The sequence below is a fragment of the Vipera berus genome (assembly GCF_964194415.1).
Source record: "Vipera berus genome assembly, chromosome: Z".
In the NCBI taxonomy this organism is placed as follows: Eukaryota; Metazoa; Chordata; class Lepidosauria; order Squamata; family Viperidae; genus Vipera; species Vipera berus.
In genome coordinates this window covers 111,912,233-111,925,191 of record NC_138205.1, presented here as the reverse complement: position 1 = coordinate 111,925,191, position 12,959 = coordinate 111,912,233, and the positions used below count along the sequence as shown (strand labels likewise).

The window sequence follows — 12,959 nt, the reverse complement described above, 5'->3', positions numbered from 1 at the left end:
ATTTATTTTGACTTCCTTCCTTCCTTCCTTCCTTCCTTCCTTCCTTCCTTCCTTCCTTCCTTCCTTCCTTCCTTCCTTCCTTCCTTCCTTCTTCCCTCCCTCCCTCCCTCCCTCCCAACCAACCAACCAACCAACCAACCAACCCTATCTTGAAGAACACTATTGAGAAAAATTGGAGGAGGGAGTAATGTGTACAACATCTTGGGTTTTGAAGGAAAAGTGGCGTATAAATCAACTGGGGATAAAGATTTGGGTCTTTCCTGTGAAATTCATATAGGTTCCAGTGGAATGTTGATTGTCACCATGTTATATGGTTTGTCAACATCAGAGTCATGAAGTATTATATGCAATATATGTGAATTACTTTTTTATGAGCTGCTCTCATGTAATTGGAAAAACATTTTTTAAAATTATGAATATTCCATAGTGTCACCAAACCTTTATTTTCACATGTCTTTTTCTTCAACATGATCAATTTCCTCCCATTTTGCAATCAGTATTTTAAGAATAGCAGCAAGTAACATATGTTTTTGTTCTCTTTTGCTCAATATAATTTTCTGTCTCTCAGAGAAATTCTGTGGCTGTTGTTGTGGTGACTGTCCTAGCTTTCTTCCTTGCATCGTTTAACAATTGACTTGCTCACAGCAAGGTTGAGTTCTTGCTAAGTATCTTTAAAAGCTTTATGGATAATAATAATAGTAATAATGGGCTTCCTCATATAAAATTCTATATGTAGCCCTTCTGTAATTATTTTAAATGATGTCTGGATGTACAGTTCTTAATAGTTCCTGCAAATTGGACTCTTGGCTCATAGTAGGTAAACATTATCTAGTGTGAGTGGGATAATTAAACCTCTGGGACACATTATTGTAGATCATAGGTGGAAAGCTGAGATTAAGCTGAACATAAACTGAAAACGTAGTTTGAAAAATCCAAGACATTAGCATTGTACTTGCAGCCTCACAACCATCCTGAAAGGAAGCTTTCAGTAAAAAGTGTGTGGGTTCAGTTTATGCTATGCTCCATAAGAAATGATATCTAGGCATTTTCCTCTGGAGCAGTGGGGTGGACATTTAGCCACTAGCAGTCTCCTCACTCCTATCTCTCATCAGTTAACCCATATGCCTTCTCACGATTACCCTCCACTTCCCAGTTTTTCCAAGGGGCAGCTTGGCCGCTCACCCTTCCTTGGTATGAAAAGCTAAATTTACCGAGTGATATGAATCAATTGCTGAGCATGTAAGGGTGAACACCAGTGACTCATGGAAGAATCAGAGATGAATATTTCAATAACAATTCATGCTCTCTTATTTCTTCCACTAATCCACATCGCCCTTTAGTGTTTTTCCCTACCTATTTCAAAAGTAAGTCTGCTTCAGTTTGGGGGATTCGTGGTTACAGACTAGCTAACAGCTTTACATTTCTATATCTCATTGGCTCTGATGGACTTAAAAGTGATTGGTCCAAAGCCATTCAGTTCATTTCAAGGTAGAGTGAAAACTTGAAACTGAGTCTCGCCAGCCTAATGTCTGAACAACTACAAGGCCTTTCATTATCCCCAGCCTGAAGGATTGCAGCCCAATCCCACTGTGTGGTTGATAAATCATAGGGAGAGCCTATTTATAGGAAGGCAATATTGTTCTTAATAAAAAGGGGAGATCCACTTATTGTATTTAATTAAAAAGGATAAGCCACTTCCAAGGCAATCATCAGATAAACAAAACTTATTTGACCAAAAGGACAGTCTGGGAAAACACCTCAGGTAGCACCTTCTCTCCCAGTCCAATTCTCATGAAGATAGAAGAGGGAGGAAAAATAGTACGTTCAGATTCTGTACCATATAACTCTTCTAATAAAACTAGCTTTAGATCTACATGGTGTCTCTTTCTTAGTGTGTTCTTCTTGATAGGGCTGGCATTGATGAAGAACTCTCTGTAGCAGTCAAGCAAAGGATTTCTTGCAAATTTTAAGACTCAAATTTATTAGTTTATTTATTAAAATTTATATGACCACTTTACTTCCTTTGTTTGAAGGAAGTAAAACCCTAAATACAAAATCCAATTAACCACTCCTCTGGTACAACAATCAAACAAACCACTTGATAGGCTCTGCAGTCCTCTGACCCACTGGCAAAACTAGATATGCAGGGTCTTTCAAAAGAGTATCAAATTGGGGGCCAATCTTATATATTTAAGTGTAATGTACCACAGGGAGGGAGGCGCCACAGAGTACGCCCTTCTTCTTGGTCCCATAAGGTGGACTTCCTTCAGAGAGGGAGAACAGAGTGGGAATAGAGGAAGCACACTAAGATTAGGAAAAAGAAATGGAGAACCCATTCATTTTTTTGTTTTTGTTTCTGTAATAGTTTCTCTCACAGTGATTCCAGCCTTCCTTTAAAGTTAATGGGCAATGGGCATCAATCTGCATTCTAGGATTTGTAAGAATTACTGCATAGCAATATGTATGTATGTATGTATATATATATATATGTATATATATATATATGTATATATATATATATATATATATATATATATATATATATATATATATATATATATATATATATATATATATATATATATATATATATATATATATATATATATATATATGCATTGGATTATATCAGAAACAGCAAGTTTGGCAATATAACAGTATTCCAAAAAATTTCCTACAAGGCTGCGGAACATAGCTGTGCAGTAGAAGGTGTTTGGAACGTGTTGTGAGAAAATCAATAAATTAGTCACTATTGTTTAGAAACAAGGAATTGCTTATTTGTCTTTTTTTTCTTATAATTTTATTCGAAGTAGTGCTGATAGAATTCTTATGAGGAATGCAGTGAGGTAGGTCAGCATTACATCAGGCCTCTTTTATGGATGTGAGTCAGTGTGGTTTGACCAACGCTGATTAGGTTCACCCAACATCTTAAGCCACAGTATGATTGTTTACTTTTAGGTTGACATGTTGGAAAAATGCAGGCAGTCTTTTTTGTAAACTATGCCTAATTTTGTAATGTAGCGAACTTCTTGTGGTTTATTTAATAAATCATGATTGAAACAAGGCTGACATAGGATAAAACCCATGTGGATCTTTATGTTCTTCTAGCTTTGAGTTGCAAAGGCATGTCAGGTTGCTGTGTATATGGATCATAGAAAAATTCTATGGGTAGGTAAACCTGTGTGCCTTAGTCTTCTTCCTGCATTCCAAGGAAATATAAACTAAAGACTCTGACAGTTTTGCAACTTTTGGTCATGACACATGTTGGCACAGTGGTTAGAATGCAGTATTGCAGGCTGCTCTGTTCACTGCCAGGAGTTCAATCCTGACTGGCTCAAGGTTGACTCAGCCTTCTATCCTTCTGAGGTTGGTAAAATGAGGACCCAGATTGTTAGGGGCAATATGCTGACCCTGTAAACTGTTTAGAGAGGACTGTAAAGCATTATGAAGTGTTATATGAAATTTAGTGCTATGTTATTACTATTTTAAGTGCAGGCTTCAGTTCCCAGAATTCCATAGCCAGTTAGCTAGAAGAATTCTGGGAGTTGAAGTGCACATATTTTAAAGTGGCCAAGATTGAGAAACAGGCTCTAGCTCTTTGCCCAGCATTTTTATCTGTGGAAAAAAGCAAGGTTTCTCCCAGTAGAGCTGGAAATAATTATATTTGGCTACTTCAGCTAATTTGTCAGAAAAGTCAACTAATATAGTGCCATTTTATTCACAGCAACAAAACTTTTGCAAATAGCCAAATAAATTATTTGCCATATGGAGACGATCACAGTGTCAGTGAGAAATATATAAGAAAGAAAGAAAGAGAAAGAAAGAAAGAAAGAAAGAAAGAAAGAAAGGAGGGAGGGAGGGAGGGAGGGAGGGAAGGAAGGAAGGAAGGAAGGAAAGAAGGATATTTTCACTAGAAAAATGTATTTCTTAATGAGATTTATGTAAATGATTGTCCAACATTTATACAACAGAGAAGTAGTCTAAGATATCCCAATTACTTCAGCTCTGTTTCCCAGCAGTGAGTAATTGCGGCTCTCGTGATCATCATCCTGCCACAAGGCTAAGAGGCTATCACTTCCTTTCTTACTTCCTGATAGTTTTATTTTTATTTTGTATTTTGGCGGAATGAACAAAAGTCAAGCTGTATCTTTGGATTTTGAGGTTGGCACAACTGTGGAAAACGTCTTGAGAGAAATATAACCATCATTACCTTTTTCTACTTTTTTCCATAGATTTTGTTTGACTTACTATAGCTTACTTATTTTTATTAAAACAATAATAATTTTTCAGTTGCATTTCTTTTTGTTCATGCTTGATTATTTCTAAACTGACTTCTCCTTTGTCCTTTCTTGCTTTCAGTAATTACTCTTCCTGTAATTTTATAGACAAATATATCTGTGATTAGCTCTCTTTTGTTTTGTAGAGCACTTATGGGTCTTCTTAGTTCCTTCCTCTTCAGTGCCTCTTAAAACTCATTGTCCAAAGCAATTACACAATCTGGTAAGACCTTTTCAGACTAGTGCATTTTATTATAAAGTCTTAGTTCAAAACAGATTATGTCTATTTAATAAAATGTGTTATTTTTTTAAAAAAAGCCACAGGATATTTTCTCATATTTTTTTTGCTACTGTAGACTAACGGTACAATCTTCCTAAAATCTCTTGCTTTGATAATTGTGGTTGGGAGGAATTAGATTTCGTGTCTTCCAACGTACATTGAAATTGGAAATTTCATAACAGTATTGGAAGTAAAATAAAAAGAAAAAACCTCTGCTCTTTCCGATTATAATATATTGTCCTTTAATTAGTTTTTAATGTATTTTCACCCAGTATGGATTACTTGGTGAAAAGATATAAAGAGAGATGTTGTAATTTTTTTTTTCATTTCTAATATGACTTGAGCTGTTTTAATCAGCATGAATTAACCAGTTGGATTTTTAAAAGTATCCATAAATAACTGATTTGTACAATTTGGATTAAAAAGACAAAAGAAGCCTCTTCAAGCAAATAGAACAACTCTTCGTCTTGAGATAGCCTGGTACTTTCCAAGTGGTTTGGTCTGCTGCCCCCATAAATGTCTCCACCCAGACTTTTTAGTCCACAATGTTAAGTGGGTATCAGGTTTCCTAACCCTGTACTGTAAAATAAAGCAAGGATGGTTGTTCCGTGGGGGACATAAACTGACATTGTTTTGTCAGTATGGAGTCATTATTTGCTCCGTAAAGATCAGAACTTACAGCATGTCTATTGAAAGAAGCTCCTGTTGTCTTTTCTCTTGTAAACTGGTACACTTACTTTCTTCTCAGTTTTACCTTTAAAGGAGTTACTATGGGCTGGTAAATTTATCATTCTGTTTGTTCCACAGTCCCTGCAGAGACTCCTAGACACTTGTCTATATAGAGAATTGCTTTGAAAAAAATGTTTTCAAACGAACGGTAAATAGACAGAACAAAGACATAAAATATAACCAGATTAATCAACAAATAAAGCAGTAAAAACAATGCAACTAAATTTGTATAAGCTTAAATCAGACATGTCAAACTTGCGACATCACGTGACGTCGTGCAACGTATCGGGACAGTTTTGCCATTGCTGGCAGTGAGATGGGTGCGGCTTCCAGATGATGCATCTGGCCTGCGGGCTGGCAGTTTGACACCCCTGGCTTAAATGCAAGCCCCAACATGATTACAAAAATTGTTTATCTGTACAATTACACAATTTAGAAATACTGAGACAAAAAAAACAACAACAACTAGTGGCTACAATATACGACATGAAATCCAGTATAGGTAGTCCTCGACTTACAAAGTTCATTTAGTGACTGTTTGAAGTTACAGCAGCTCTGGAAAAAGTGACTTATGACCGTTTTTCACTCAATGGTTGCAGCATCCCCATGGTCGTGGTAAAAATTCAGATGCTTGGGAACAGATTCACATTTATTTATTTATTTTATTATTTATTTTATTATATTTATATACCGCCCTTTCCCGAAGGACTCAGGGCAGTTTACAGGGTGATTAAAAACAAAAATACAAAAGTTAAAAACAAATTTAAAAAATTACATCCGTCCCTGAATAAGTAAAACCCCAGTTAAAATTAAAATTAAAATTAAAGTTCTCAGCCTGGGCCAGAGAGCTCGAAGAGCCAGGTCTTCAGGTCCCGGCGGAATGAACGGAGGTCGGGGGCAGTCCTAAGCTCCACTGGCAGCTGGTTCCAAAGGGCAGGTGCACCCACTGAGAAGGCCCTATCCCTGGGTGTCGTCCGCCGGCAATCTCTTACCGGCGGTATCCTGAGAAGGCCCTCCCTGTGGGAGCGCACTGGACGAAGGGAGCTTGATGCCGGCAGCAGGTGTTCCCTCAGATATCCCAGACCCAAGCCATTTAGGGCTTTATAGGTCGTCACCAGCACCTTGAATCTCACCCGGAGGGCAATCGGGAGCCAATGCAGTTCGTGGAGTAGAGGTGTTACATGGGAGTATCGGGAGGCCCCAATCACAACTCGCGGGGCCGCATTCTGCACCAGCTGAAGCCTCCGAGTGGTCCTCAAGGGCAGCCCCATGTAGAGAGCGTTGCAGTAGTCTAAACGGGAGGTCACGAGCGCATGAGTGACTGTGTGTAGGGCATCTCGGTCCAGATAGGGTCGCAACTGGCGCACCAGGCGAACCTGGGCAAACCCCCCCCTGGTCACGGCTCCTATATGGTCTTTAAAATTGAGTCGTGAGTCTAGGAGGATGCCCAAGTTGCGAGCCCTATCAATTTATGATTGCTGTAAGGTCCCAGGGTCACGTAATTAGCTTTTGTGACCTTCTGGTAAGCAAAGGGAAATAGGAAAACCAGATTCCCTTAATAATTGTGTCATTAATTTAACAACTGTAGTGATTCACTTAACAACTGTGGCAAGAAAGGTCGTAAAATGGAGCAAAATTCACTTAACAAATGTCTCACTTAACAAGAATTTTGGGCTGAGTTGAGAATACTACTGGTATTCTCATGAATAGACTTACTTACGTGATGCAGTGTCCAACCAGGATTACCTGTATTTTCCCCCCCTCTTTAAAATGTTCTATAAAATGTTCTGTAGAAATATTTTGCAGGAAATTATGCTGCTAGGATGTCATCCTTGAAGGCTAATTACATTTCTTTAGTATAATTTTAACAGGGTTCAGAGCTTTAAAACAGTGGGGCAGGATAGAGTTATTATAAAGAAAATGACTATAGCAATAATATAAAAGGTATTAAAAATGTACAATAACATGTAAAATTATTTTTGGTATGAAGGTAAATTTTTAAAATATGCTTCCCAAGCGTTAGATATACATGTAGTTAAGTAGATCTAAACAGCCTTACTAATTAAGGTTCAGGTTGCACAAAGCTGCCTTTAGAACAAAGTAATAAATAAGAATTATATCTTTTCCCTAGAGAAAAAACTATTAGGTATATTAGGTTTGAGACATGCCTTGCATCTTTGTTCACATGTTACAACTGAAGTTATGTAGACCACACAGGTCCTTGGAGAACAGATGAAAAGATTGTGGACTGATATTTATTAATCTTGGCAAAATTAAAAACTAGTATTTTAAGAAATGTAAGAACAGAGTTTACAGATTTTCAAATTTGCAAATGATTAGCAACATTCAACACTCTCTCTTGCTTTCCTTGCTACCAATATTAACATTTATTGTCTGTATCTTTTTTGACTTAGTCTCTAAATCAGCTTTCTTACACTTGCACACCATCAGGATGTATGAATGTTAACTCCCAGATTTCTTAATAATGGGAAATCAGGAAATTCAAATCCATACCTCTGCAGGATACTTAGGTTGGGGAAATTTATTCAGATTTAAAGGTAAAGGTTCCCTCACACATGTGTGTTAGTCGTTTCCAACTCTAGGGGCCGGTGCTCATCTCCGTTTCAAAGCCGAAGTGCCAGCGTTTGTCCGAGGACATCTCTGTGATCATGTGTGATCATGTGATGATGACTAGTTGCCAAAGGCGCACGGAACGCTGTTATCTTCCCACCGTAGTAGTCCCTATTTTTCTACTTGCATTTTTATGTGCTTTTGAACTGCTAGGTTGGCAGAAGCTGGGACGAGTAACAGGCGCTCACTCTGTTTCGCGGCACTTGGGATTCGACCCGCCAAAGTGCCGACCATCTGATCGACAAGCTCAGCGTCCTAACCCACTGAGCAGATTTAATGATACTTAATTAGGGTAAGAGTTGAAAGGGTGAAAGGAATTTTTTAAGGTTTACAAGTTCTGAAATCAGGAAACCCAGAAGTTGGTTTGTACAGTAGCTGAAAATTGCATTTCCTTGCACAGAATGTACACCTTTTCTATTAGCAGCTCATCTTCCATTTGCCTATTCAATCTGTCAACAGTAATGCTTCATCCCTCAAAAGAATATCTCTTATGGATATGAAATACTACTTTAAAAGGAAATGGAGTCCTTCTTCCCTCCCGCCTTTCTTAGCTGTGTCTTGTTTCAACGGTTTGTGTTCAGTACTAATGATTCTGAAAACAAGTCCTTGTTATATGACCATCATTCTTTTCAACTGAAATGTGAAGATTTAGGAACCTTATGAATATTACAATTCCAAAAACATTTTAAGAATTTGTTCAATGTGTTTAGGTCTTGGATCCCTACATGGTGTACAGGGGACTCTTTGTGCCTATCAAGTTCCCTGCTCTATCATTCTGATCCAAAACAAAAACAAAAAACTAAACACATTGAGCTTAAAAAAGTGAAGGTGACAAAACTGCAAAGCAAATCACCACCTTCCATTACTGAAGTTTTCAGGGGAATAGATACTGAATCAAGAAGCCTCTCTGCATGTTTTTTTTAAAAAAAAGATACTGGGTGCCGCACACTGCTTAGTTGACGGCTATCTTTTTGAAGCTAGAAGTATGCAAAATGTTGCAAGATTGAAATATTACAACCTCAGAAATGTCCTGATGCTGTGCTAATCTTACTAGAAATATTCTGACTGTTTTTCAATCAAATAATCTTGCGGGTTTTTTTTTTAGTATAGAATTCATCTGATAAAGTGGGAACAATGTTGGAATACTTTTGGTAACATTTCGGGAATGAAACATTTTAACCACAGGCCATAAAAGGTTGAGAACTGCTATCTTAAGTCTCTTAAAACCCTCAGGCTAATTGGGAGAACTGCACAGTTGCACACAGTACGGTTTATTTTTCTTTCAATAAAACACTAAGAGGAATTTTATTGCACGTAGATGAGGAGGGGAGAGGGAGAAGTAATGTTTGCTGTGCTGCCACCTGTGGGAGCAAGCAAATCTTATTTTTTTAGACCAAGATATTAGAATATGGCAAGGGTTAGCTTGATAATTTCATCCAGATTAATTATTTCCTAGCTCATTGGCTTGTATTTCCTAATACCTTTTTGGAGCTATCAGATCTAGTGGCCATTTAGCACTTGCCTGCCAGGCATCACCCCCATTGGTCTTCCTAGGGCCTCCTGCAACTTTTAGCCTATCCTGGCTCTCTAATTTGCATGTGGCCTGTGCTGGCTCTCCCAGGATCTCCTTATCTGGAAGTCCTATCTCTTGCAGCTTAATGACCTTTGTGTCTTGGGTTACAACAGTAATCAGGATTGCCCGGGATGATTGTCGGTAAACAATGTGGAATTATGTAGTTGTGCTTTATGTCTGTATCATTTATTACCATCGTAATCTGAGAACTACCTGTAGTTGTACCTTGAGTATACTTTTATTTGTATTGAAATTCATAAGCTCCTATGAAATAGTAAGAGTTTAACTAGCTTGTATAAAAAAAGTCTTTAAAATTCTTCTGTAATAGTCAACCAAAACTGCATATAATACCGGTATTGCTAGTTTTCCCCCCCCCCCTTGTTTCCATTTGAATAACCAGTTTGTCTATCTGGGTGTGCACTATTCTGCAGGAGACCTTTCCTGTTTCTGAATTGTCTGATTGGAACATACTGTACACTCCAAGAATATTAGCCTGTGTGTTTCATACATCCCATTCCTTGTGAAGAGAATTGTAAAGTGTTTCTAGGGGACACAATTGTGGGGTACTTTCTTTGGAGTCACCAAAATGTTTTGAAAAGATTATATGTGCCTAAGTATTTATTCAACTCTCACTCTATAAAATATATTAAAGCACAATCAGTAACTGATTAATTTGTTAAGAGTTCATGCTTGATCTCTCTCTGAATCTTAAAAAAATAACAAACTTTTCATTTTCTTGTCTCATTCTTTAGGCTCCAGACAAAAGGAAAGCATTAGAAGAGACCAAAGCATATACAACCCAATCTTTAGCCAGTGTTGCTTACCAGATCAATGCATTGGCCAACAATGTGCTCCAACTCTTGGATATCCAAGCCTCCCAACTACGGAGAATGGAATCCTCTATTAATCATATTTCACAGGTAAATTATTTGCCAGGAAATTAAGTTGTTATAGATATTTTCTTCCTCCACAAACGGTAACCGGGTAATAATGTACTTCAAAATGTATCTCAATTTATGCCAACATCTTCAGGTCTGGGGAGGCCAGACATGCTGTATTCATGACATAAGCTTCACTGACTTCAAATTTGAGATAAACTATTCTTTACCTGCAATATTTAACTTCATTTTTCTTCTAGTTTCACCAATTTCTTGATGTGATTACTGCATTGTATGGCCCTTATGACTTTAAAATATTCCTACTTGGTCAATTATATCAGCCCTAGCAGAAACAAAAGATAACTGTAATATATACCTGAGTTTGCAAAAGGCAACTTTTATAAAATTTATATAGTTTTAATGTGCATTTAGTAAATGATATTTTAAATACTAGCAATTGACTGGAATTTCTGTTGTTGAAAGATGCACTTGTAAAGTGTGATATCACATGAATGCATCATGGCAATGTCTGCAATCCCCATTGTCATTGTTACGCTTAGTTCACAGGTTGTTAAGCCAGGCAGTCCTTGCAATCATGCAGGCTCCCAACAACCAAAGTTAATGTGGAAGCCTATAGCAAAGTCCCAGGTGCTTGTAAACAGACTGTCAAGTTAAGTGAGAGCTGTTTGCCATGCACACAGATTACAGTCATGTGAATGCAGAGAGCTAGGATGGTCAAAAGTTCCAGGACCAGTCATAAGTATTATTTGTTCAGTGCTATTGTAACATTAAATAATTGTTGAACGAGTGGTTGTTAACCAAGGACTAGGATTTTTTAAAAAATGGCATTAAAATAAACTTATAAAGTACTACAGCTAGTTAACTATTTGCATAATTATGCAAATTAATTTCAGAGAAAGAGTTTCCTGTTTTATTTTATAATGTTTGCTTTCATGAGTCTGAATTAATCATAATTTAAACAGAAAATCTATTTTAAAATAAATATCACAATGTATATTTTTAAAATGTCATAGGATATTAGCTTGTTTAGAGAAGTAAATTGCTTAAACTTTTAAGTCTGTTATTTTATATTGCATTGCCTTATTAATACTAGTTAAGCCATAATCTAAGTACAAAAAGCACAGCTATTTGTTTTGACAAATTTTTGGCTTGGTATGAAGGTTGTATTATGTACAGAAACATTCAAGTCCCCTGGATTATTTTTTTTAAAAAAAGGATGAATAATTCTTGCTTTGTAATGTAGTAGGGGAGCATTTACTGAGACTGTAAATGCTTTTTTATCTTAGAACTTTTGGAAATTAATTTAAATTCTATTATCCTCTTCAAGTTAATTTATAAAATTAACTTTTAAATTCAGTTTTATGTGCTATCATTTTTAACATTAATAAAACTAAATTGTTAGTAATTTTAGTGTTCTCAGGTTACTAAAGTACAAATACACTCAACTTATCGGTTGAATGATTTCACTCGTTATTTGCCACAATAATGTATGAAAAGGAAATACTATTTATAAACACATACTTGGAGTTTTTTGGTGTCTTATTTTAATATTGATGAAGTGGAATTTTTAAAATTCTACAATGTATATACAGGTATAAAAAAATGCCTACAACTTCTTTCCCCCTCCTGCTGTGTAGATTCTGCTTACCAGAAGCTATTATTATTCTCTCGGAACATTAACCACTGTTCACTGATCAATTTTCCAAATGTAACTTCTGCAGTCTACTTATGTAGGTCCTACATGCAAAGGAAATTGAGCACCAGAGTTTCTTTAAAAAGCACATAAAGATTTCCAATATCAAATATTGCCAGTTATTTTTTCAGTGGATTAAGATGACCAAACTTGCTCTGAAATGAAAATGATCAAAGTATCAAATTATACAAGTACAACATAAATGGGAGATGTGTTAAGATTATTATTTCTTTTTCAATAGTTGGTCATTTGAGGAGTGCAATGTATCGGTATATCATTATTTCATATACTGTGACCCATTAAGGCACTATAGTGAGTGCCTAAGTCTGCAGGATGGAAGACTAAAAATCTCAAACTTTTCCCAGAAACCCTTTAGGTCTTCGTATTAATTATGGCCTTGCTTTCACCCATGGAGAAGCAACTTGAAAACTTCTGCTGCACTCAGTTGTTTTCCTGGAGTCTGTTCCATAACCCCCATACAGGATCACGAGGAGACATGTGTTTATTGGACCCGTGCCCCTCCTGGCTGGTATATGCAGCAGGGGAGGAGACACAAGGCTGGTTCCAGGCAGTAATAACTGCTTCTTTGAGGGAGGGTACCTTCCCTGCCGCCTTGAAGGAGGCGGTGGTGAGGCCCCTCCTCAAGAAGCCTGCCCTGGACCCGGCTATTTTGAACAACTCTCGTCCGGTCTCCAACCTTCGCTTTCTTGCGAAGGTGGTTGAGAGCTTGGTGGCACTTCAGCTCCCTCTGTTCCTGGAGGAAACTGATTATCTGGACCCGTACCAATCGGGTTTCAGGCCCGGGTACAGCACGGAGATGGCATTGGTTGCACTGGTGAATGATCTCTGCCGGGCTCGGGACAGGGGTTGTTCCTCT

General features: G+C 37.3%; 1 protein-coding gene across 3 annotated transcripts in view; it reads left to right on the top strand.

Moving 5' to 3' along the window:
* Positions 1-12,959, top strand: part of ABI1 (abl interactor 1) — a 101,050-nt gene that overhangs the window by 27,577 nt on the left and 60,514 nt on the right. For all 3 annotated transcript variants that reach the window (XM_081344361.1, XM_081344360.1, XM_081344359.1), the window contains exon 2: positions 10,243-10,410. In XM_081344361.1, the coding sequence (XP_081200487.1) occupies positions 10,243-10,410 (168 nt within the window). The remainder of the gene's footprint in view (positions 1-10,242; positions 10,411-12,959) is intronic.